Source organism: Ursus americanus, chromosome X (assembly GCF_024610735.1).
Source record: "Ursus americanus isolate L20-20 chromosome X, mUrsAme1.1.p, whole genome shotgun sequence".
In the NCBI taxonomy this organism is placed as follows: domain Eukaryota; kingdom Metazoa; phylum Chordata; class Mammalia; order Carnivora; family Ursidae; genus Ursus; species Ursus americanus.
This window is the reverse complement of record NC_142164.1, coordinates 105,606,805-105,630,881: the sequence shown is the minus strand read 5'-3', so window position 1 is coordinate 105,630,881 and position 24,077 is coordinate 105,606,805. Positions and strand designations below refer to the sequence as shown.

General features: G+C 36.0%; 1 protein-coding gene and 1 long non-coding RNA gene across 9 annotated transcripts in view; one reads left to right on the top strand and one right to left on the bottom strand.

Moving 5' to 3' along the window:
- Positions 1-24,077, bottom strand: part of LOC123797216 (uncharacterized) — a 210,469-nt gene that overhangs the window by 131,981 nt on the left and 54,411 nt on the right. For all 4 annotated transcript variants that reach the window (XR_006780901.2, XR_015723458.1, XR_015723457.1 and 1 more), the window contains exon 2: positions 15,181-15,305. This is a non-coding gene — a long non-coding RNA (uncharacterized LOC123797216). The remainder of the gene's footprint in view (positions 1-15,180; positions 15,306-24,077) is intronic.
- CNKSR2 (connector enhancer of kinase suppressor of Ras 2) overlaps positions 1-24,077 on the top strand; it is a 255,489-nt gene that overhangs the window by 182,480 nt on the left and 48,932 nt on the right. For all 5 annotated transcript variants that reach the window (XM_087860268.1, XM_087860267.1, XM_045804992.2 and 2 more), the window contains 4 exons: positions 15,288-15,336; positions 15,754-15,926; positions 18,687-18,760; positions 19,049-19,120. In XM_087860268.1, the coding sequence (XP_087716394.1) occupies positions 15,288-15,336; positions 15,754-15,926; positions 18,687-18,760; positions 19,049-19,120 (368 nt within the window). The remainder of the gene's footprint in view (positions 1-15,287; positions 15,337-15,753; positions 15,927-18,686; positions 18,761-19,048; positions 19,121-24,077) is intronic.

Below are 24,077 nucleotides of genomic sequence, written 5' to 3'. Positions count from 1 at the left end.
TTAAAAGACATTTTTTTTAACTTTACAAGTAGATGAACATTATGAAACAGACATTCTTTTAAGTAATTTACAAATTTTAACTCATTTCATTCTCATAACAGCCTTATGAAGAAGGTGCTGGTGTTATCCCCATTTTATAGATTAGGAAGCTGAGGCACATGGATTAAATAAATAGTAAAGAGTAGAGCTGGGATTTGAACATTAGCAGTCTGCCTCTTGGCATACTATATCGCCCCTCCAAAAAAAATAACATAATTTAATAGAAACTGTATAGCAGTTCTAATAGTGTCAACCATCTATAAAGCCCAATCTAAGTGCTGTGGAATATATATTAACTAATAATAATATTGTAAGTGCTGCTACTAATGGTAGCTGACATTTATTGATTGCTTACTAAGTTCCTATGCTAAAATTTTATATACATTATCTCATTGAATCCTCAAATTGACCTTGTGAGGTTGCTACTATTATGATGTCTATTTTGTAGAAGTGAAACACAGAGTTTAACTTACTTGTGGTCCCACAGCTAGAAAGTAGCAGACTTGAAATGTGAGTTCAAGCAGTCTGATTCACATTTGTAGATGAATAAAGCCATTTCTACCCATAAGTATTTGGTGAAGAGCTATTATTATCACAATGATGCAAAGTATGCTGTACTGTCAGGATATAAACATTTATAATTAAAGGTATCTGTAGTCATAAATGTTGGTTTGTCTAATCACTACCCTATTTGATGCATTGTTTCAAGATCAATGAAACTAAAATAAAACTAAATTTTAGTGGCTAAAAAGCCATCTCTGACCCAACAGTTGTTTATAACTACCACTTTCTCTGCATTTTCACTTTACCCACCTGGACAACAGCCATAGTACAGTGTGACATGATGTGTCTCTTCACCAGAGTGCATGCAGACATGTTAGATATCCATTGTAAACATTATTGTATTTGTATTTGTATGTACTCTCTGATTCCTGCGCATGACTTGATTATTTCTAGAGTGTTAATGTCAAATTCAGTAAAGCCCTGCATACCGTGAAAAGCATTTCCCATGGACCATTTTACTAGAGCAGTGATTCTCCACATATCAGCTGTCCTTGGCAAAGAGCTCCTAATGGCTGAGACTTGATGCAGAAATGGAGGTCCTTTCTTTGTTTCTTATGGGCAGGTGACACATAATGACACAGACTTTCATTTTCACCTGTGACTAGATATTGCTTACTGATAACCTACCACATGATTTTAAAAGGTTATAAATTGAATAATCATAAAATAATGCATCAATAGAGTTTACCAAATATTCTAGTTCACTGTTTCTCCAAAAAGCCTAGTATCCATGCAACTGATGGTGCAGTCATGCTCTTACTGCACAAGCACAAGTGTAGATGGTCTGGGTTCCCACCATTTTCGGGAGGAATGCTATAATGATATGTCATTAGGATTTGTTTTAAATTATCCGTAGTTTTCAGTTGCTGTTTCTTTTTCATTATAAAGTATTGTTAGACTTCATCACTTTGGGTTTTCATTTGTTTTAGGTTGCTTGCTTTACCGTGTAGCATGTTGTCGTTCATATTACTCACGGTTTTCTAAAAATGATACTATGAATCATCCATATCCAACAGTACTTACATAGTCATAAAGTGGGGACCAGTGGACCATGGGGTCTGTTGGTGTGTCTTACGGGGCCACGATCAAAAACTGTTAAGACACCCTGCTTAAGACTGAAGCCAGTCTTTTCAGTTTCATGTTTGAACAAATGTGGGTTTCATGCTGCTAGTTCCCGGTTAGATAATGGCTGCCAGGAAGCAAAAGACAAAATCTGGCTTCATTAGTGAGGCATCATGAAACACAGGACTCAAAAGAATTGAATTAGGAATTTATTGAGTTGAAATTTATTAAGTTTGAATCTTATTACAAATTCCTTGTTGCCTTTGAAAAAATTAAGTGAAACCTAAATTGTGATGAGAGGTCTTTGGCTTGCTTGTTAAGGTCAATATTTGGGGGCATACCTGCCTTGATCAGAGAGGGCAAAGAAGTCCCGTTCTCTCATGTTGTAGACCTATGTCTTCCAGCTGTATAGCCTCAGAAAAATATCCTCAAATTCTGTTGGCAGTAGGCCTTTTTTGCTCCCATAATCGTTTTACCCACATTATTTCACCACTATAACTCATTTAATCAAGCATCTCAAATTTAGTGAAACTTCAGGTAAAACTATTTTACCCCTAGAACTCTTTAAAGCCTCTTCTGACTGAAGAATCATAATCTGTATCACTTTATTTTCTTCACCCAAATCCTAAATATATTACCCCCTTGATGGTTTTATCACCCCCTGATTCCACAATACAGGTCTAATGATTTGGTATATATACCCAAATGTCATACAAAGATTCCTCTTAACAAATTCCACGTCTGTGTCTCTTGGCCCATATCTTATATGAGAATGAAGTTGAGGGCACAGTTAATGACTACTGTTACATTCTACTTTCTTGAAGAAAACTTTTCCAAGAACAGTGTTATATCGTTTGCAGCCTCCATGGACCCTTCGTTGGCTTTTGGCTGAGACAGCAACTGGCAGTGGGCCAAAGTGCACAAACTCAACCTAGAGTCTCAGTTCTAAATGATATTGCTAAATCTGTTTTTTAATACCTCTGCAAATATCAGGCTAGGCCAAGAACAGGATCCTAATAGACCTGAACCCAAAACCATCTGGAATGTTGAGAAATAGATGAGTGTTTCCAGTTCCTTTTCTTAATATGCAAACAATTTTAAATTAGCTAGATGCAAACTTTCCTGCTATAAGAAATAGGAGATTAAGTTATTTTCTCAGACTTTCTTTTGTTGTCATAAATTTGGAGCAGCCTTGAGGCAGTGGTTCTTATATCTAACCACCTCCGAGTAAAAGGGCTCAGCATTAAAGAAGAGAATTGCCTTTTCTAAGATTCAGACAGCCAAGAATAATGCTGTACTTCTAGAACATGAGCTGGAAGTCAGCTGTATGAACCAGACACATTTGTGAATCTGTTTCTCATCATTAAAAAGAGGATAACACTTACCTAACCTGGTTGTTTCACAATTAAATCATACATTGTGTATGAAGTTTTTTTCCCACTGTTCTGGGCACGAAGTAACTATTCTTAATGCCATATGGAAAAGAAATTAATTCATTTACATGGAGGGGAATTTACTTCCTGATGAGCAAATCAGAAAGCTTTCCAGGACAAAAGCATACGTTCTCTTTGGGCATTAATGAGTGTATCAGTTAGGCTCCAATCAGGGAAGAAGAAGCACTAGGTAACATAAATAAAGGACCAGATCCTACTCAGTTAAGGAGCTAGTTAAGATGCCTCAGCAGAGGCAGCAGTCGTGAAGAAAATCTGGATGTGAAGCCAGGGAGAGCAAGATAAACTAGAACCCATGAGCACAAACTGGAAGCCTGCCTCCAACTTCAGCAATAAAGCTGGTGCCTTACGCCGTGGAGATTCACAGGCTCCTCGTCCGGGACTTGGAAGAGCTGAAGTTGTGGGCCCAGCTGCTGAGCCATACCAACAAGCAGCAGAACAGTGACAAAGTGTGTGAGTGACATCCTGCGCCAGCCTTCAGAGCAGCAGGGCTGCCGCTGCGCTTGTGTTCTCCGAAATGCTCGCAAATCGATTTGTGGCCCGCCCTAGCTAGAACCATACAGAGAAGGGAATTCCGAGACACGTAGTTCCGGCTTTGCTAAGTTGACACAGCAGGAAGCCACCACATTGAGGTCTCCTTTTCTGTGGCCACTGTAGGTGCCTACCAGGCAAAATCTGCTTTGCAAATTCTCTAGTGACAGTCTGCGTGAGAATCAGTGGTCAAGTGCAAAATTCTAACTTACCATAAATCTGGAGCGGACTCAAGGTACAGCCCACCTCTATGAAGGTATCATCCCTACAGCCCACTGACTTAATTTTCCAAAGCATATATTGGAAAATATAACTTCAAATTGTCATTTATCTACCTTCAGTCAGGAGATTGACTAATGGAAGCAGTAATTAGGATACCACATCTAATTTACCTAAAGAGGTTTCTACTTAATACAGTGCGTTCACCACTCCCTTTAAGAAGTCCTTTGCCTACTCTGAGGAGGAGTACCACAAGGCCAACACCTCGACCATGTTACCTTAACCAGTTGCTGAACTCCTTCACATAGTTGTGTTTTAGCATCACATCCTCATTTTTTATTAGACGACTGCCATGAGAAAGAGCCATGTGAAATCCACTTCTTTGTTTGCTATAAAAATATTTTTAAGGCTACTGTGTTTTCTACTCCTTTGTGCCCCCCATATATGTTTTTATAATTGGGTAAGAGCTTTGCCTCCTGTGATAAGAGTATATATGGAGTATGTGATACAGTCTCGCACTATGGTAGTGCACCGATATTGTTAGTATCTTTCCTCCAACCGTCCTCCCAAAATGTCCACACCAGCGGGCTGAGAACAAGCCCAGCCTAATCTAGGTGCATTTCAGGCAACCAGTTCTGGGGAAGTAGCGGCACACATCAGGCCCTGTAGAAATCTAATTTTTCATATCTGAGCTTGCATAAATTGCTTTCTTTCTCTTACTCAGTTTTCTCATTTACAAGATGAGCATAGCACTGCAGAGAGGACTCTGGAAAACGCCATCTAAATTGATAGCATAATGATGATTTGATTCCTGCTGCAAACACAGAATTTAAAAAAAAAAAAAACTTCCCATCAAGTCCTTTTTTCCCTTCTGTTAGATAAAAACGGTTTTGCTTTCTTAGTCTCAAAATCATGTCCTACTAGATAGTTCAGAATGGAAGAGAAGGAAGAGTATGATTTATCTTTCTCAATTATTTTATTATAAAATGAATTGCATATAAAATGACTTTTAAAACTGTCTAAATTTAACTCTTATTTTTATCCAGTATTCCCTTTGAAAGATTTTCTGATAAGAAAAAAAATCTCCAGATCAAGAAAACTGCAGCAAAACTAACAGATGTAGAAACATTTGAAGTGGTTGTCTTAGAGAGTTTGTCTACTCTCTAAAAGCAAAAATCTCAGAATAAAAGCTTGATATAAACATACTCTTAGCCATGAAGGTATTTAGATAAAAGCTAGCATTCTTGGAATGAATTACACTGACGTGGCAAGAATTTCATGATGAGAAAATCTGTACAATATATCACAGCAACATACCTAAAAATAAATGTATCCGGAAAAAGCTGTTAGTTTCATATTCTTCTAAGTAAAGCCAGTAAGTCAATAGCCGGGAAAATTTTTCAATAATTCTGATCCAGTCATATCATTGCTGACAGCATTATCACGCCATATACAGTGGCCTCTTTTTGAGGTTCTTAGGTTTTGTGCATTTCTCATGGAAATGATTATTTTTATATTATTTATTTCTCTATTTTCTTTTACATATAATTTATTTCCTTGTCACTGAGTAATCTTCAAAAGGAAAATCTGGTTCCCTGTTTTTCCTGGTCATAAACGTTTCTTTGTCACAAAAGATGGGCAAGCCTACCCCGATTTCTCTGACACCCAGAAGTCAACAGTTTGTCAAATAGAAGTGTCAGGAGCAGGAACTGCCCTAGTTCTGCTTTTCACCTGTTTAGACTTTCTGCCTCTATCTCGTACAAAATCTATGTTAATTGTACACATTAGTCAAGCACCCAAAAATAGCTGTATCTAATGTGGCTGGCAATAAGTTATTTCCATACATGGTGCAGTTTACACGTAAACTTAAGCGCCTTTCAATGAATAATCTAGCATTAAGTGTTAAGACTGACACTGATGGTGGGTATACATAATTCCTAAAACATCAGTAATTGGATGTACACTGGTGACTAGCCATTTTTCCCTTCATTTTAAAGTCAGAATCATGTACAATTAGTGATCTGTGAGATATTCTCAGAGCATTTGGTCTAAATCCCTGATGTTGCAGATGAAGAAAAGAGGTCAAGAGTAGTTCAGTGACTTGACCACAATCATAGGGCTGGAATATGGACTAGAATATGAAGAACTAGAAGTCAGGTCTCCTGATTCCTACCCCAGTGTTGCTGCAGTAGTCCCAAGCATTCCATTCTTGCTGAAGCATGGGCTTGAGAAGTATGTCACTCCAGCTTGTGTGTTGAGAATAAACTGAAGGGGCTGAGCTAAGTGTGGAAGCAGAGAGATAATGTAGGATCTGGTCGATTCCAGTAAGAGATAATAGTGGCTTAACCTTGGGCTCTAAAGTAGAGGTGGTCAGGAGGGGTTGGAGTCTGGCTATGATTTGAAGGGAGAGGGGACAGGAGGTGCTGACAGATTGCATACAAGATGCCATAATGCAAAGCCTCAGTGTCCTGCACACACAGGTGGTCAGGAACTGTTTGATTCATGCTTGCAACAGATAATTCTATATCAGGTCCTTTGGTAAGAGCTGAGTATAGCCTGGTGAGCTAAAGCAGATGGCTTCTGCCTTCACAGAAACTAATACAGTAGTTAGAAACCACAGCTTGAGAAAGTGAACCAAGTAATTTTAAGACATTGCATAATAATCAGCAGTGTATCAGGTGAAAAATTGCATAACACAATGAATCAGCTCCAAGAGAATTCTCCTGTGTAAAGAATTAGTGGAGAGGCAGGCTCGCCTTATTTGGATCACTGATTCCCTCACCGGTATTGACATAGGGTTTTTTAATTGCACTGAGTTCAATTAACACTGTTAATAGGTTTGAATAAAATGTGATTGCAGTCTCATCCTTGTCTAACGTGGCTGAGCCTTATTACCTTTCTGTACCTTAGTTTCTATCTAATTTGCAAAATTAAAATGTTAACACGAGAGCTCCTCTCATGAAGCATATGATTAATGGTCACCCCCCCAAAAAAGAAAAATCCTGCAAATCTTTATTTTAATCCACAGAGCAATATAACTTGCTAATTAAAATAAAATTGGCAAAAGCATGAAAATTAAAAATTGATAAAATGTTTCCAGTTTGAATTATCTCCATTAATAATAAAGTGTTATCCTTAGTATCACTCTGTTTTATAGAATCCTTTCTTTCCACATAGCAATGTACTTATATCACATGTCATGAGAGGTTTTCACAAGTGGAAGTCGTCGTGTCACAAGCAGTTTTTCTTTACTCTCACATTGTTACTATGACTACAGAATACTTATTTGGGAGGCAGTATTGCACAGAGTGATTAGGACAGGTTTTGGGATTGACAGACCTGGGATTGAATTTTAACTCTGCCACTATCTGTGTGGTCCTGAGCAAGCTGTTTACACATTCTGTGCCTCAATTTTCTCTTCTTTAAAATGGGGTTAATGATAACTACTTTAGAGGTTTATTGTAAGGTTTAAGATCAATAACTGATGTAAAGTTATGCCTGACACAGAAGCCCTCAGTAAATGATAATTATTGTGACCCAAGAATGACAGTCCCTATTTCGCAAGCGTGGTGATTCTTTTTTTTTTTTTTTTAAGATTTTATTCATTTATTTGAGAGAGAGAGAGAGAGAAAGAGAGCATGAGCAGGGGAGGGGCAGAGGGAGAAGCAGACTCCCCGCTGAGCAGGGTGCGTGACACAGGGCTCCATCCCAGGACCCCAGGATCATGACCTGAGCCAAAGGCAGACGCTTCTCCAACCAAGCCACCCACCCAGGCACCCCCCAAGGGTGGTGATTCTTGTTACCCTTTTCAACCACTCACCAGTAATCACTCTTCTTCCTACCTTACCACCCCATAGGAAAAGAGGAATCACCTTATGGGATTCTGCATAAGATTCAATCACTTCCTTCCTTTAGAATCTGATACATATGACATTCTTTTGATGAAACATTGATTCTGCCCAACCTAATGAGTTTGACCTCTAAATTCCACCCCCCAATTACTACCTTTTTATTCTTTGCTAATTTATTAGCATACTTATTATTTTGAAAAGCACGCTTATTTTTGAGTGCCTGTGGAAGCATTTTCAGTCAATATAAAGTCAGAGTAAACTTACTGAATCCAGAGCAACGTCACGCCACTGTACTCAGACACCCCGTGTGCATGCAGTGTCTCATCCCTGTCCCACCCACTTCGCAGTTGCTCTCTCACGCAGCAGAATGGGCAAGGCTACCACAAACAGCACACTTGTTCAGTTCTGTGCTCTTATTTCTTGTAAGTGGAAGAGTTCTTGATTTAATATTTAGTCCCATTAGCATCTTACCCCACCTTCTCATATTTAGACCTTTTTTCTGCCAGCAGGCAATAATGAGAAAGTAAGGCAAAATACTTTTCTTTGTGAAATATTTAAATCTCAAAGACATTTATTTATTTAAAAATTAAATATGTGAAAGTAGCTATCATTTATCCCACGTGTTTCAAACTGCTAAGCACCTTCTTTTCTTATGTATAAGAAATAAGCTATTGGTTTGACTAGTCAGTGCAGAAATGTTGGAACTTTGCAGAAAATTACAGTAAGAGGAAGTTGCTATATTGCAACAAGAGAGTATTTTGATTGCAAATTTTTCCATAAGTGTGGCAATTTGCAACTTGAGAAGAATTTAATAGTAGCTGAGCTTTCAAAATGTAACACAGACACTGTCATTTTCTTCCACAATTAAAATAAGTGCTTCTGAAAGTTTCAGGATAAGAATGACCCAAATTACCCTCCCCCACACTTCCTCATCCAAAAGAGGGGGGAATGGAGTTTGAACAGAACATCTGTGGACAAAATGAAAGATAAATGGTCTTTTCAGGCAAATGTCTGAAAAAGGGATCTTTTATAGCCAAACAGAATACTATCGCATGCATCGCCATGGTTAAGTAGAGGATCAACAATACTTTCATAATGGCCTTTTATTTTAGCACATTCTATTTTTATGGGTAGAATTATGATTTCAACACACCCATTCATAATTCATCATGTAATTATTTGCATATATATCTTTTGACACAGATTTAATGTCCTTTTGCCAGCCACATCTTGAATTCAAATTTAAACTATTAAGTGCACTAAGACTGTCTCGGTACAAGTAATGCTAAAGGAGAGTGGATACAAAGAAATATTTCTTATCTAAGAAAAGAAACAACCTACTAAAGAACAGACCTATACGTGGATTACTGGAGAAGAGATACCTGTTTTTTTTATTTCCCCCGCTGAAGAACTTCTTCAGTTAAAACAATCACCTGATTAAGACTACATCCTATGCTCTTTGCTGATGGTTTGCTCAACTTCCATTCACTCAACCCGTATTCATTGAGCACTTCCTCTGTACTAGGCCCTGTTCTAGGCAGAAGATGAAACAGTGCATAAAATAGAACTCCTCTTTCGTGCCATTTATATTTGGAGGGAAAACTGGGTAATAAACAAAAAATATAAGTACTCTCAGTAATGCTGAGTGCTAAGGAGAGAAATAAAGCAGGGAAAGGAAATAGGAAGTATCGAGGGCAATGAGAATAACCATTTTAGATAAGGAAGCCTGGGAAGAATTTACTAAAAAAGAAGCATTTGAGTAATGATTTGAAGAAGTTAAAGGAGTAAGCCACAACAACATCTGGGCAAAGAACATCTCGGACAAAGGGAACATCAAGAGTAAAGGCCCTAAACGGGCCTCTACTTGGCATGCTCTAGCTACAGCAAGTGTGGCTGGAGCAAAGTTAGCAAGGGTAGGGGCAGGAGGCAAAGGGACCGGGCCATACAGGGCCTTCAAGGCCATTACAAGGATTTCGGCATTCAAATTCAAGGTGAGATGAGAAGCCAGTTGAAAGTTTTGTGTAGAGGGATGATTCAAATCATATTTTAACAAGATCACTCTGGCTCTTGTGTTGAAAATAGAGAAGGTAAGAGCAGAGGCAGGGAAGACAGTGAGGAAATATTTCAGTAATCCAGGTAAGGGATGATGGTAGCTCAGACCAGGGTGCTACTAGTAGAGGTAGTAAGAAAAAGTCATACTGTAACCAATATTTAAGACAGAGCTGATATAGCTTGCTGGTGGATTGGCTGTGGGATGTAAAAAAAGAGTTAAGGTTGACCTCAAGATTCTGGATGGGAACCCTTGTGGGGGTGGGGGGAATGGAATTGCTATTTACTAAGGTGTAGAAGACCAGGAAAGGAGCAGATTGGTTGACAGGTGGTGAGTATCAGAAGCTCAGTTTTGTACACGTTAAATCTATTGAGTTAGGAAATCTGCAGCTCAGTCAAGAAGTCCTAGCTAACAATATGAAGTCATACGTTACTAAAGATCAGAGTTTGTAGACATTCTTAGGGAGAAAGTTCTAAGAACTTTCACCCAGACACTCGCTACAATAAGCAAAAAGTATTAGTGAGGGAATTTAAAATATTTTATTGAGGGGCACCTAGGTGGCTCAGCTGATTAAGCATTTGATTCTTGGTTTCAGCTCAGGTCATGATTGCAGGGTCCTGGGATCGGGCCCCACATCATGCTCCTCACTCAGCAGGGAGTCTCCTTGAGGATTTCTCTCCCTTTGCCCCTCCTTCTGCTCATGCTCTCTCTCTCTCTTTCTCAGTAAATAAATAAATCTTTTCAAAAGAAAGATTTTATTAAATGATAATTTAGGAAATAAAGTAAAAATACATTTTCAAGGCAGTTAATCTCAAATGCTTACAAAAGGAATCTATTTTTGGTGGTCAATAAACATTATGAGCTTATGCTTTAAATACACACACACACACACACACACACACTCACTCACTCACTCACTCACACACTTACCCTACTCCAAACACATAAAAGGTTCTGATCATGGTCAAAAGTAAGATCTAGTCTCCAAGGACCAGAAAAAAGAAGAAAATTGCTCAGTGATGAATGGAACTAAAGCCACATACCTGGTAGGCTCTGAGTCCAGAAAGAAGTAAAGATGCCTGGGAGTCCACTGTAATGGTATGAGGGAACAAATGGACTGCAGCCATATCAGGAAACTGAGGATTGACTTCACTGAGTGAAGCCAACTGGGAAAGCAAGCAGAGCTTCCTCACCCATGAGTAGGGAGGTTGAATAAAAAACAGCCACTGACCAGAACTATGACTTGGACTTGGGTGATTCTTCCCTTACTAAATACAAATTATGGAAAATCCACAAAAGCACTTAAATTTTGAAATAATAATAGGATGATTAAAAGCAATGGATATTCAAAAGAGCCAATACCAACTAGACATCCTGGATATGTAAAATATAGTCAGTGAAATAAACATTCTATAAATAGGATAAACTTAAGACTGGATGCAATAAGAGAGAGAATTAGGAAACTAGAAGACATCAGAATGAATTTACCTAAAAAGCATTGCAGAAATATGAGAGGATAAGTTGATAAATTGAGAGGTGTCAACATATGTCTAGAGGGAAGAAAGAGACTGCTAAAGAAGACCATTTGAAGACATAATGCCTGAGATTGTTCAGAATTAAAGAAATAATACCTTCAAGGACAATACAATGAATGTGAAATAGGATTATTTAAAAGAAATTATAACCTAGACACTTTATGGTAAAATTGCAGAATATCAGGGATAAAGAGAAAAATATTTTAAAATCTACTGAGATACTAAAGACAACTTGTGACAAATGACAGTATAGCCACAGATGTCTTCGGAGTAGCAATAAAGGTCAAAAGAAAATAAAGGAATATATTCAAATTGCTGAGGGAAAATGATTTTCAACTCAGTCTTCTATGTGCAGCTAGGCTAGTATTCGAGAGTGAAGGATTTTTATATTTTTAAACATAAAAATCTAGAAGAGTTTGCTACTCACAGACTGTTATGAAAGAACTTCTAAAGGATATACTTGAGCATGAACCTGGAAGAAGGATGATCTGAAGCTAATAAGAAAAATTCAAATATAAAATATATGGTAAATTTTCACTGTTATGAGAAAAGAATTCATCATCATGAAAGCAAACATTTCAGGCCTCTTTTTCAGTCATAACACCTTATATGATCTGCTGTGTTAGCCATTATAGTCATGGGTCTGTTCTTAATGTCTTGATTATGTGACATTTTTCATGATATCATTAGAAACTGAAAAAAAGTGATACCAATTAAATATTTGTCATTCAGAATGAAGAATTCCATCAGTTCTAGAAAAGACTACACAGGATTGTAAATTTGCAACTCAGGAGTGCTTAATCACCCATTGCTGATGACATGAGGAAACCTTCATTGTCAAGAGCTTATTTATACATAAAAACCATGAACAATTTTTAATATAAGTTTTAAGAACTCTTTTGAATATGAGGCTTTTTCAGGGGTCCCCAAGATTACCCAGTGTTCTTTGATTCACTAGAAAGACTCACAAGACTCAGCATGTAGTTCTACCCACAGCTAAAATTTACTGCAGTGACACAGCAAGGAGGTATAGTCAGAGCAGTAAGGAAAAAAGACATCTATGGGATCTGGAGACATCTATGTGCAGGCCTCCTATGCTTTCTCCCTGTGACAGATCATGTAGAATACATTCTCACCCAAGCAGCAACAATGCAGTCATGTGTATAGTGTCTCTGCCCAAGGAAGCCCATTAAAGACTCAGCACCAAACGCTTTTATTGGATTGGTCATAGAGACATCCTCTGTCTAGGAAGTACAAAAATTCTAGATTCCCCAAAGAAAAACAGGTGTTTAGTCCCTGGGTGGGCAAAACATTCTTGCTGCTTAGTGAAGCTCATGTCAGTATAGGGAACTGTTTACCATCCAAGTTCCCAGATGGTAGCTGAGAGCCAACCTTGCAAGCAGGCCCCTCTGAGGTAGTAGCCTGAAGCCTGCTGTATTAACTCTCTTTAGAGAGCTAGTTCCTTCACTGTAGTTTTCATTGCTTTTCCTATTACTTTCAAAAGCATATACAGTTGACCCTTGAACAACACGGGTTTTATTCAGTTATATGTGAACTGCATGGGTCCACTTATATGTGGATTCTTTTTTCAATAAATATATTGGAAAAAATTTGAGAGATTTGTGACAATTTGAAAAAAACCTCACAGACAAACCACATCACCTAGAAATACTGAAAAATAATAAGAAAAATGTATTATTGTAAGTATATAGTACATAATACATATTACATACAAAATATATGTTAATCAACTGTTCACATTATCGATAAGACTTCCAGTCAACGGTAGGCTATTAGTAGTTAAGCTTTGGGGGAGTCAAAAGTTATAGGGTTGGTGCCCCTAACCCTCCACCTTGTTCAAGGCTCAACTGTAGTTCAATTCATTTTTTTATTTTAGAAAATGTCATGTCACACAGAAAAATAATAAAATCTCTCTTAAGATAATTTCATTGTAATATTTGTAATATTTACAAAAGACATCTATGGCTTTGCTTCTTTGAATGTTTGATAAATCTATATTGTGTGCCTAGGAGTTCTTGAGTTTCAACAGTATGTACACTGATTATATTCTGCAATCACAGTCAGCATAAAAACACATCTATGGGGAAAGAAAAGATACTCTTATTAAAAAGAAGGCCTGGAGAGCATAAAATATGTTTTTGTGTAGATTTTAAAGTAGACCTCCAGTATCTAAGGAATAGCATGCAAAAGTCATAGGAGGCACCTTATATAACTCAATTCTTTCAAGTTGTCTGTTATACATGTAGCTCCCTAAAAACAAACCACCCCCATCTTTTTCATTTTTAAGAATAATGAACTGTAAGATTATAATTAGTACTTGTGGAAACACAAAAGAAAAAAAAACAATCAGTAATTTTACAGACAACAATTTAGGGAAAATAACTATATGTAAATTACCTATATTTGAGCACACTAGCCTGAGTTATTACTTAAGCTCTTATTTTGAAATAAAGTGCACTCAAGAAAATCAACACAGCATAACAGGTTTTATCTTTTGTTTTCTCTCCAAAATTGATTATGAATTTCTGAATCCCGCAAAGTTTTATAAACACACACACACACACACCACGTACAGACATGTTTCCACTGCTTTGAGGGTGATTATTTCTGGGTTACACCATATATCAGCAAATTATCTGACCCTTATCCTCAGGACTGGTATCCATCCGTAATACCATATTCATGAGAATTAAGTAAACCATATACAAAACAAGAAAATTGCTATATAAGTAGAATGTTATTTTATGAAGAAAGATACCAAAGAAGAAAGTACGTCACAGAATACAAATGTATTGTATAAAACCAAGACCAGCGAATTTTATGTAAGCAAAATCCAATTACCCCTTACAGGCATACCTTTGTAAAGAGAAAGAAGACTTTGTTACCTAAAATTCATTTTGAAGGAGTATCTGTGAATTGAAATTACACATGCTATCTCTGTACCCTGTTAGCTAGCTAACCATGTGAACATAATTAACCTCATTATACCAGTAAACAACGGTGTAGCTTAGTAGACTGCCTGACTAGACCCAGTGATTTGTAGTCATTGAAAGCTAGACCAGTCAATACAGTTGTGGGTTTTTCTCTTAAGACGTTAAGCTTTTCTGGTACTTAGCATAGTGCAGACAGATGGGTTTAGCTGAGATGGTTGTTTAGCCAGGCAAGTATGATGGAGAGAGCATGGCTCAACATAATGATTATAATGATGTCTCATGAAAACTGAGTGAGGAAAAAAGGCACAAAAGTGTGGTAAGGTCGACGAATTGGATGTCTCTATGAAGATTTTCTAAAAATGGCTGGGTTGGAGCTATTGGGCCACATAAAATATCAGTAATAGAAGCAGTAGTTGCACGTGCTTAAGATAACAAACCTGGTCAGGGGGATGGGTAGCCGAGGAGAGGAGAAGTAAAGATCATTGCAGATGAGGAACTGAGGAGCCAAGGTACTGACATCACTTACACAAAGATTACTTGCCAGTCCTAGTAACAGAAGTAGGTGTGACAAGAAAATACTCATTCAAGTGCTGGTAGCTTATGGAAGGGAATGAACTTCAAAGTAACAAGTGAGAGTCGTATTTCCCTGACTACTTCATAAGCCCTTGTGAGAATGAAATGAGATATTGCCTGGGAAAGCACAATAAACCCATTTCAAAAAGGTAAAAAGTAGTACTGTATATATATGGTGTATATATATATAAGCCCTGAGTTTCACCACTGCTTTGTGCCCTGCTTTCTCTGCCTACAAAAGAAAGACAATGATAATATCCTTTCCCACTTCATGGGAGATTAGAAAGCCAAGTGAGATTATATATATGAATTTGTTTTGAGTCTTTGGAAAAACAAAGTGCTTTCTCTGACCTGGGTTCAGAGTCATTGTTCAGCTCTCGAGAGTTCTGTGCAGCATGCCAGCACTGTGGACGGCACTCTGAGTATCAAATAACATTCTTCTCTTCCTTTGATTTCAGACATTTCAGCAGTCCTCACTGCAGCACAAATCAAAGAAGAAAAACAAAGGTAAGAAAAGGAAATGAAACGAAATATGTAGCTACTTAGTTTACACTGTGATAATCACCAGCATACTTCATGCATCCTCTCTTGACCATTGTGGTTTATAAGATTACAGCCCCCTGGCAAGAGCTGCCAAGGCCAGCTTCTCTTTCAGGTCAATTATGATGAATGGGTACCTTTTACAATAAATGGTCTCGACTGGTTTAGAGACTGAGATTACACACCTCTGATTCCATTGCATGTCACTTAGGTGGGGGGAAAAGAATTAAAGATTTCCATAGTTTTCTATTCTGATACAATGTAAAAATAAGAATTTTTAAGGTTGTTAAGTACCCAGACTTACCTTTATGAACTACAGATTAATCTTCTACCTTCACACTTGTATAAAATTTAAAGAACATTTTTATCTACTATTGCCTTTAGGTCCTATAGCTGGCAAGAGCAAAAGAAGAATTTCTTGCAAAGATCTTGGCCGGGGTGACTGTGAGGGTTGGCTTTGGAAAAAGAAAGATGCAAAGAGTTATTTTTCACAGAAATGGAAGAAATATTGGTTTGTCCTAAAGGATGCATCCCTATATTGGTATATTAATGAGGAGGTAAGACAAAGCACATTTTGTTTTCTCATCCACTTTCTGTCTTTAACCCAAAGAATCACTGTTCGGGGACTTTTATTTTAAAATCATATAACTACCTTAATGCTATTTCAGGAGAGTTCCACTAGCTATTTTTTAATCTGCCTTCTTAAAATGATTGCATTTGGGGGTTCTGGTAAGATAGTTGTCTCAATTATTCGAATGTGGCAACATATCTGAAACACAACACAGGTAAAATTCTGTGTATCTAATTCAAAATACCAAACTAATTCTAGCAATAGCTTAAGTAGAAGGATTATACATGGAATTTGAAATAGATTTTTAAATGTCTCATTTTTGCTCAAAGTTTTAAATTTTTTTCTGTTTTCTTGGGGAAAAGAAGTTCTTTAATAATTTAAGTAAATTAAGAGCACATGAATTTGTTTTTCTTAAAGAATACGTGAACTGGAAGACTAGTTTGGGAAATCTGCAAGTATTCATTTCATTTGGCCCATTTAAGGGTGGGGCGAGGAGAGTGTATATAGTATATTTAAAGTGTTCTTATGGTTTCCTGTTTCATTTGCAGTAAACAGATCTTTATCCAGAGTAGTTATATCATAACCTACCACCTATCACAACAGATATGCAAGAGTATACCTTATTTGTTGATATTTCTTTGACTCTGCAATTATTTTCATTCTTTTGCCATAACCACCTATCGGTTCACCTTATTAAGATTTTTGTAATAATTTCTGTTGTTAACTTGTTTTCTCAAAAAATGGACATGGTTTAATATAGTGTGCTGGCTAAATAGTCTTACAGGAATACTGTTATGTTAAGATATTCATCAATTTGCATTTGAAGATTAGTTTTTGAAATATAATTTAACAACATAATTATTCTTATTATTATAGCATAAAATATCTAGAGGAGTTGTGTTTGTTATCGTTAAGAGAATAGACTTAACCCACCTGAGTTACTATGCATCAGTTTCCTCATCTGCAAAAAGGGGGAGTAATAATAGTACCTAGCTCACTGGGCTATCATACGGATGAAATGAATCAGTTCATGTAAAGCCCACATAGAACAATGCCTGGCATACATGCAGTACTCAGTAATACACTATTAGTAATATTTTTTCAAATTGACCTCTTATTTAATTTGTAAAATCTTAAAGTAACATTTTGCTGTTTAATATAAATGCCTATATTATATAGTAAGATTTGGTTATTTTCTGCACTTTTGATATTATTTGTGCCAATCACACAATTACCTAAAAAGTCTTCTATTTCACTAAATGTATCTTATTTTAGATATAAAAAAAAACTTTACCAATATTTTCATTTAACATATATCAAATACTTTTTGTTTGCCAATCAAATAGTATCAAAATATAGTCTTCGTTTCTCTTTAAGTTCACTTTTAGATTTGTCTGCTGTATGCTATATTATATTCTATGTTTCAAAGTGTAAGCGATAAAAAAAAAAACTGAGGCCCTTTTTTATTGAACTGTAGCTAAGTTTCAGTCAGAGTTGTTACTATGTTAACCTTGTGAGAAGTGAATGAATAATTCCATAGTATACATTATAAGAATAACTTGGTGTGATTTTTTAGGAGAAATTAAAAATCCCTCATGACATCATTATATAGTAAGATCATATCTACTCCAAAAATATTTTAAATAGTTCAAAATTTAGAATTTTTATGTTAAAGATATCAAGGTTGATCTAGCAGATGTCAATAGAAAAAGAGATTTGAAACTATTGTGTTTACCCCAAGATTGGAAGAAAAAAAAGTACTCGAATATTGAAAAATACTGAAAAAGTTATAATACTCTCTTTTATAACACAAATTTCAGTCACTGTTAGTAACACCAGGTTTTTATTAAGTTTTACATTTATACATACATACTAAAAGAATTGAGAATCTGTATTTTTTTCTTTAAGATAGCAGGTGGGGGTGTAATCTCACTTGAACTTGATATATAAAGAGCCAGATCAAACTGATAAGAGCTCAGATCAAAGTTTGGGGGAGTAAAAGTCTGAGGAGCTTGGTCATGACCATGAAAGGGACAACAACAATGAAAGGATTTAGCCAAAGGTAGTCTTCGCCTAGTTGGAATAACTTGTATCTGACACAGATTTTGGGTAATTCTCCTATCTTGTTTTTCCTTGCCACATTAGAGAGAGGAGGATTTTATGGATTTCATTCAATTGTCCAAGTAAAAAATAACTTTTATATACTATAGCGTTCATACCAAGGTAGATATTTGAAATCAAATTAACCTATTTCATTTATAAAATCTTGAATACACAGCATGTTTAATTCAGGTTTGATAAAAGACTTTTTTGGAAGCAGAAAAGGAATTGCATTAGTAAATTTTGATGTATTTTATATCTGAACATTAAAAATTATAGAAAACTGTGAATGGTGAATGTGGACTGAAGTTATTTTACATGTTATAAAAGTACGTATACGTTCTGGTGAGAAAATTACTTATAAAACATGTTTCACTTTGACAATTTAAAGAATTTTCTATCTTCATTCTAAGAAAGATTTTTCAAAATTTCTGCGTGTATCTTAATTTGTAGTATTCTAAATGTTCAAAGTATATCTTCAACTGAATGGAATGTAACAAGAGAGGAAGTCTCATCTCTAAAATGTCAAATTTAAGAAATTAAATGAACATATTTATTAGTATAAATTTTTAAGGCATAGTTATTTGGTATTATCAGCTTCAACCCCTTGTGTATAATACCCTAAATAAAAGTGTTGCCTCTTTAGGATGAAAAAGCAGAAGGATTCATCAGTCTGCCTGAATTTAAAATTGATAGAGCCAGTGAATGCCGCAAGAAATAGTAAGTTGATTTTATTTGGGGAGAGGGAGAGAAAGGAAGGGTTTTTTTTTTTTTAATTTCTAGCTTTTAAATTACAGGTTGCTTGTCTAATGCTTTCAAATTGAGGTAATAAGAAAGCAGTTTTGTGGGCAGAAAATTGAATTTTTTACTGATTTCTGTCATCATGGCAGAAGTATTATATATGTGAACTCAGATTAGATATTGAGGTAATTCTACCCATAAAATTATTTGGTTCTAACTTATTTCCCAATTTGAAATAAAGCAAGTGTACTTTGTTTCCTTTTGCAGTGCATTCAAAGCCTGTCATCCTAAAATCAAAAGCTTTTATTTTGCTGCTGAGCATCTCGATGATATGAACAGGTAAAGTGTTACTTAAATTTCAGAGCACTTAGAAAGGCAGTTAGGCTTAGAATTCTAAGCTTTCCACATTAATGTTAAAGAATAATGTCACTGTGATCGACCAGTTTAAAATAAAATGGACTCAGGCATAGCCGCATCTAGTCTTAGCTAATTTCAAAGAACAGCATTTTAAAGGTCAAAATGAACTTGTTGACTGTCAAGCTTACCAAAAATGTGTCTGAATCCATATATAGAACCAAAAATATCCCATGAAAAAAAAAAGATTTTTTTAAAAGTCCATTTCAAGAATGTGTCTTCAAATTTATTTCCAGGTGGGGGGAAAAGATAATCACCAAAAAAACCCTGACTTTTCCAAGTGCTGAGTATTTATGGCACAACATCCGTCTCAATAATTCTGTCCTAAGCAAAGTTAGTATTTCTTTTGTCATCTTTCTTCTATCACTGGACGATATTATACCTCCAAGTGATTAGATGGCTACATGGTTATATGGGGCTGTTGGGGGCGAAGGGAGAAATATATATTTTTTTACATATACATGCAATATTTTATACATATATATGTATTTCCATCATCTACAACATTCTGCTCCAGGTTTCCACTTTAGCTTTTATGAATTTGATCCTTTCTTCCTTTTCCTTCCTTTCCCCTGTCTCATTTCTAGATTTATAGAAATTGGATTTAAGATTCAGATTTTTCCTTTTGCACAGGTCTTCCACAGGCAATGCATATGACATATATAACTTGCCAACAGTTAGGGAGAGGCAGCATAGCATAGTGATTAAGAGCATAGACTTTGGAACCAGACTGTCCAAATCCCAGCTCTCGCACTTACTAGCTATATGACCTTGGCTGTAGAACTGGACCTCTTTATGCCAGGTATTGATCCCTTTTTAAAAAATGGACGTAATAACTATCTCCACCCAAGGGATTATTGTGAGGAGCAAATGAGCACACATAAAGGGCTTAGAACAATCCCTGTTCAATTGTGCTATTTAAGTGTTTGCTGGCAATATATATTCTTTTTATACAGTTTGGGCTCTTAACCCATTTACCTTTCTTTGTGTGTCTCCAAAAACTTAGTACCCAGGTATTTTTTAAAAGATTAATTTATTTGAGAGAGAGAGAGAGAGAGCAAGAGCACAGGGCAGGGAGGGGCAGAGAAGAGGGAAAGGGAACGTCTTAGGCAGACTCCACACTCAGTGGGGAGCCCCACGTGGGGCTCCATCTCACCACCCTGAGATCATGACCTGAGCTGAAACCAAGAGTTGGACACTTAACCGACTGAGCCACCCAGGCGCCCCAGTATTCAGATATTTTTAAGCAGAAAATTGTGCAACACTTCAATGTGCTTTTATAAATAATCTTGGTTTTTTGACTCTTGGGAGTAAAGGCGTGGTTTTCCAAAGCAAGGATATGAACACAGGGAAATGTCAAACAAGTGTTGAGAACACTTGATAAAATATTTTATTATTAATAAGGGAACTGAGTCTTTCTTGTACTTCCCATAATCTTCTTTTGATTTATGTTACCATTCTTGAAATTTCACACTAGGCAATTAGAATTTGGAGAGCCTTTTCTCCTTAATTTGTTCTCAAAATGAAAATGTTTATTCACATGTTCATGAGGTGGGGGGGAGGTTGTAATACTCTATTTTGTGTTTTAATAATTTTATAATTCTACTCTTCAAGTTACTCACTACCTGTTTTATCACATGTTGAGCTCATTGTCCTTGGGATGAGTATGAAGGGTTTACATGTTAGTCAGGGTCTTTTTAGGCATAGAAAATGCCTTTTTATGAACTATAAAACCATTCCTGGTCTCCACTCCCTGCCTTGTATTAGCAATAACTTCAAAAGTGTGTCATGTCACTATTCTTCCCTAATACTCCTATGGATGTATCTGGTTCAGGATCTCATAGAAGAAGCTAAACCAAACCCAAACTTGTTTTTTCTAAGCAATGAGTCAAAGGAAAAAAATGTATCTGATCAAATATGTCATCTCCACATTATACATTTAAGAGTGCTGTTTTATGTGAGCCTTGCTATGGTACGCTATAACCTTCAGAAATACATTGTCCTGAAATGCTGAATCTTTTTAAAAATTTAAGTGTAAAGGACTTTTATTGTTTTTTTCTTTTTTGATAATCATATTCCCAATGTCTACTTTGAATAGGCAAATTTTTAGAAATTACTTGTTAATAGGAAGGAAAGTCAGTGCTGGAAAGAAACAGAGGATTAGTGGTGGGAGAGATGCCCCCCAACAATTTTGTTCAGTAGCCTGATTGTTACAAAGCAGCAAGATAATGTGGGCATTGGTTCATTCTATATATAATCTTTTAAAGGAATGTACCTAAGTCTTAAAGAGATTTTATATTTATAATATTATAATTATGCTAATTATAATATAAATATAAGCTTGTCTGGTTATTTCTTAATTTCTAAAGCAGTAGCATTTGTATTTTAAAAATACAGTGTGAGTTTTGACAGGCAGGACCTTGTAATTGAAATAAAAAAGTACTTAAATTTAATTTTCTTGTATAAAATCTCTGCGTGTGTGTATACACAGAAACACACACTCATACATATACTCAAATTTACATATACCTATATATACATATATATACATGTACCCAATTGTATGTATATATACATATATACACATACATATATATGTATATATACACGTGGAATATTCAAATCTCACCTATTTTCTGAGCAGCTGTAAGTTTGATTGTGAGGTAATTTGCAAAAACACTTTTGAGGCCCCCACCACCATCCATCTGTTTCCTCCTCAAAAAAGAGCACTGAAACATGAAAAAAGAAATTGCCAGTCTTTGTGAAATCTGTGGGAAGAAAACAAAATATCATGTTTCTCAAGTATTCTGAGACTTATTTACTGAATTCATTTGGTCTATATATTCCTTATAGTGTCAGCACATAGGTCCTTTTAATTGTGAGGATTCACCCATTTCTATTTGGTAATTACTTTTTGTACATTTCTCCCATAGTTCTTACTCATTTTTTCCCTCTTAATACATTATTCTCTGTTAGTTATTGACACCTTCATGGGATTGTTCACTTTAGTCTCAATATCCCCTAACCTATATTGTCTTGTTTTAAAAGCTTAGTGTTATAGTAAGGTGCTGAATGTAGACCTAATATTAAAGCACTTCCCCATCACTAAATTCAGTGCTCGTATCCCTAACCGGCTTTTCTTAAAATAGCTGCCCCCCATTCCTAGCACTTCTGACTTTTCTAATTTTTTACCTAGCTATTTTTGTGTAAATGGCACTGATACTAACTTGACATGTGTTCCACTAAGGTGGAGGCTTTGTGAAGGCACATACTTTGTTTTGTTTCTCTCTGCATCCTTGGTGCTTGGAACAGGACCTAGCAGACATAAGTTCTCGTTAAATATTTCTTGACTCCATTAATGCACATATATCTGCTGTTTATAATGGCTTATAAATACCAAATTATACTGCAACAACTATATAGGTAAGCCTCTTAGGGCTGCGGCCTTAAGGACAAGTTTAACCAAGGCAGCACCAACAACTGTACGTACTGGCCTGAGTCAGCCACACACTTTCTGAAGAGTTTTTATCATGAACAGAATTTTTCTTCCTAAAAGCAGTCAAAATTTTTCAATTGTTTTGTGACATTTAGCAATTCTGGAACTCAATGAAGACAGGAATTATGTCTTATTCATTTTTGTGCCCCTAAAACATAGTTCATTGTTCAGCATATAGCAGGCACTGAGTAAATTTGTTGAACTGAAAAATCAAGGCAGCCTCTTTTTAGTTCTCTGATTCATCTCATAAAGACTTCATTGTTCTTTAAACTTCTGACAAAATGAAAATTCAGTGATGTTTTTTAAAATAGTCAGTATGAGGTACTGGATTAAAATCTCATAATACATGTTCCTCTAGTGCTCTTACCATCATTTTCACCCACAAAACACCAAGCAAGTCTTTCTCAAGAGTGCTAAAAGTTGTCTTGTAGTACAAATTCAACCCCTTTCTCACTACAAATGACATATAGACTAAATTTCAATTTTGACCCTTTACTGGTGATTAGAGTCATTTTTTAAAGGTTATTCATCATAAAGTTGACTTCTTATCATTTGTAATTTTCTGGAGTGTGTGAGTGTACTCTGTGCTACTGAATTTATTTGATCAGTCGTTATTTTATTCCCTTTCTGTTCCAGTCTCTTCTTCACTTCCCAAAAATACTTGCGGTGATAATTACATTGTAATTATCAAAATAAAGTTGAGCTTTAGGTGACTTATTCTTAAAATTAAAGCTTAATTTTCCACAGTTGTGATTTTGTCAAAGAGAAACACAACTTTCCTCCATTTTCAAGATATTCTAACAGTCTGCTGCACAGTGAATACCACTGGGCATAAAAGCTGAAATACATGACTCACTTCAAAGCACATCGTCTTCCATCTGACACAGGAGATAAACTCTTGGGAGAAAAAAATCTCAAACACAATTTTTTCTTAAAAATGTATCTTGATCAGATTATTCCACAGTTTAATGACATTAACGATACTATTGCTTCCAAACTTAAGGTAGTTTGGAAGGGGGGGTTCTTCCTTAATTTCTGATTTGGGAAAGTATATGGATCATAGCTCAGAATGGACCAATGGGGAATTGTCAGGTTAATTTAAAGATTTTTTGATTCGATAATCTGATGCAGTGAAAACAGCTGGAATAATGAACACAGGGAGAGACCTGGTGGGACAAAAGATGGAGATTGAAACAGTGCAGGCCCCCGCACTGGCAGTAGCAGCACTCCTGAGAGAGGAAAGATTTATTTTTAAGTTACTATTGTTTGTGGAGATAAATTTTCAGGATCTGAAGAGAGGTTAAAATTATGTTTGTTCATTTTGTCTTTAGAAAACCTAATACTCTTGTATTTAGAGACAAATTTCCAAAGTACTCCTGACATGGG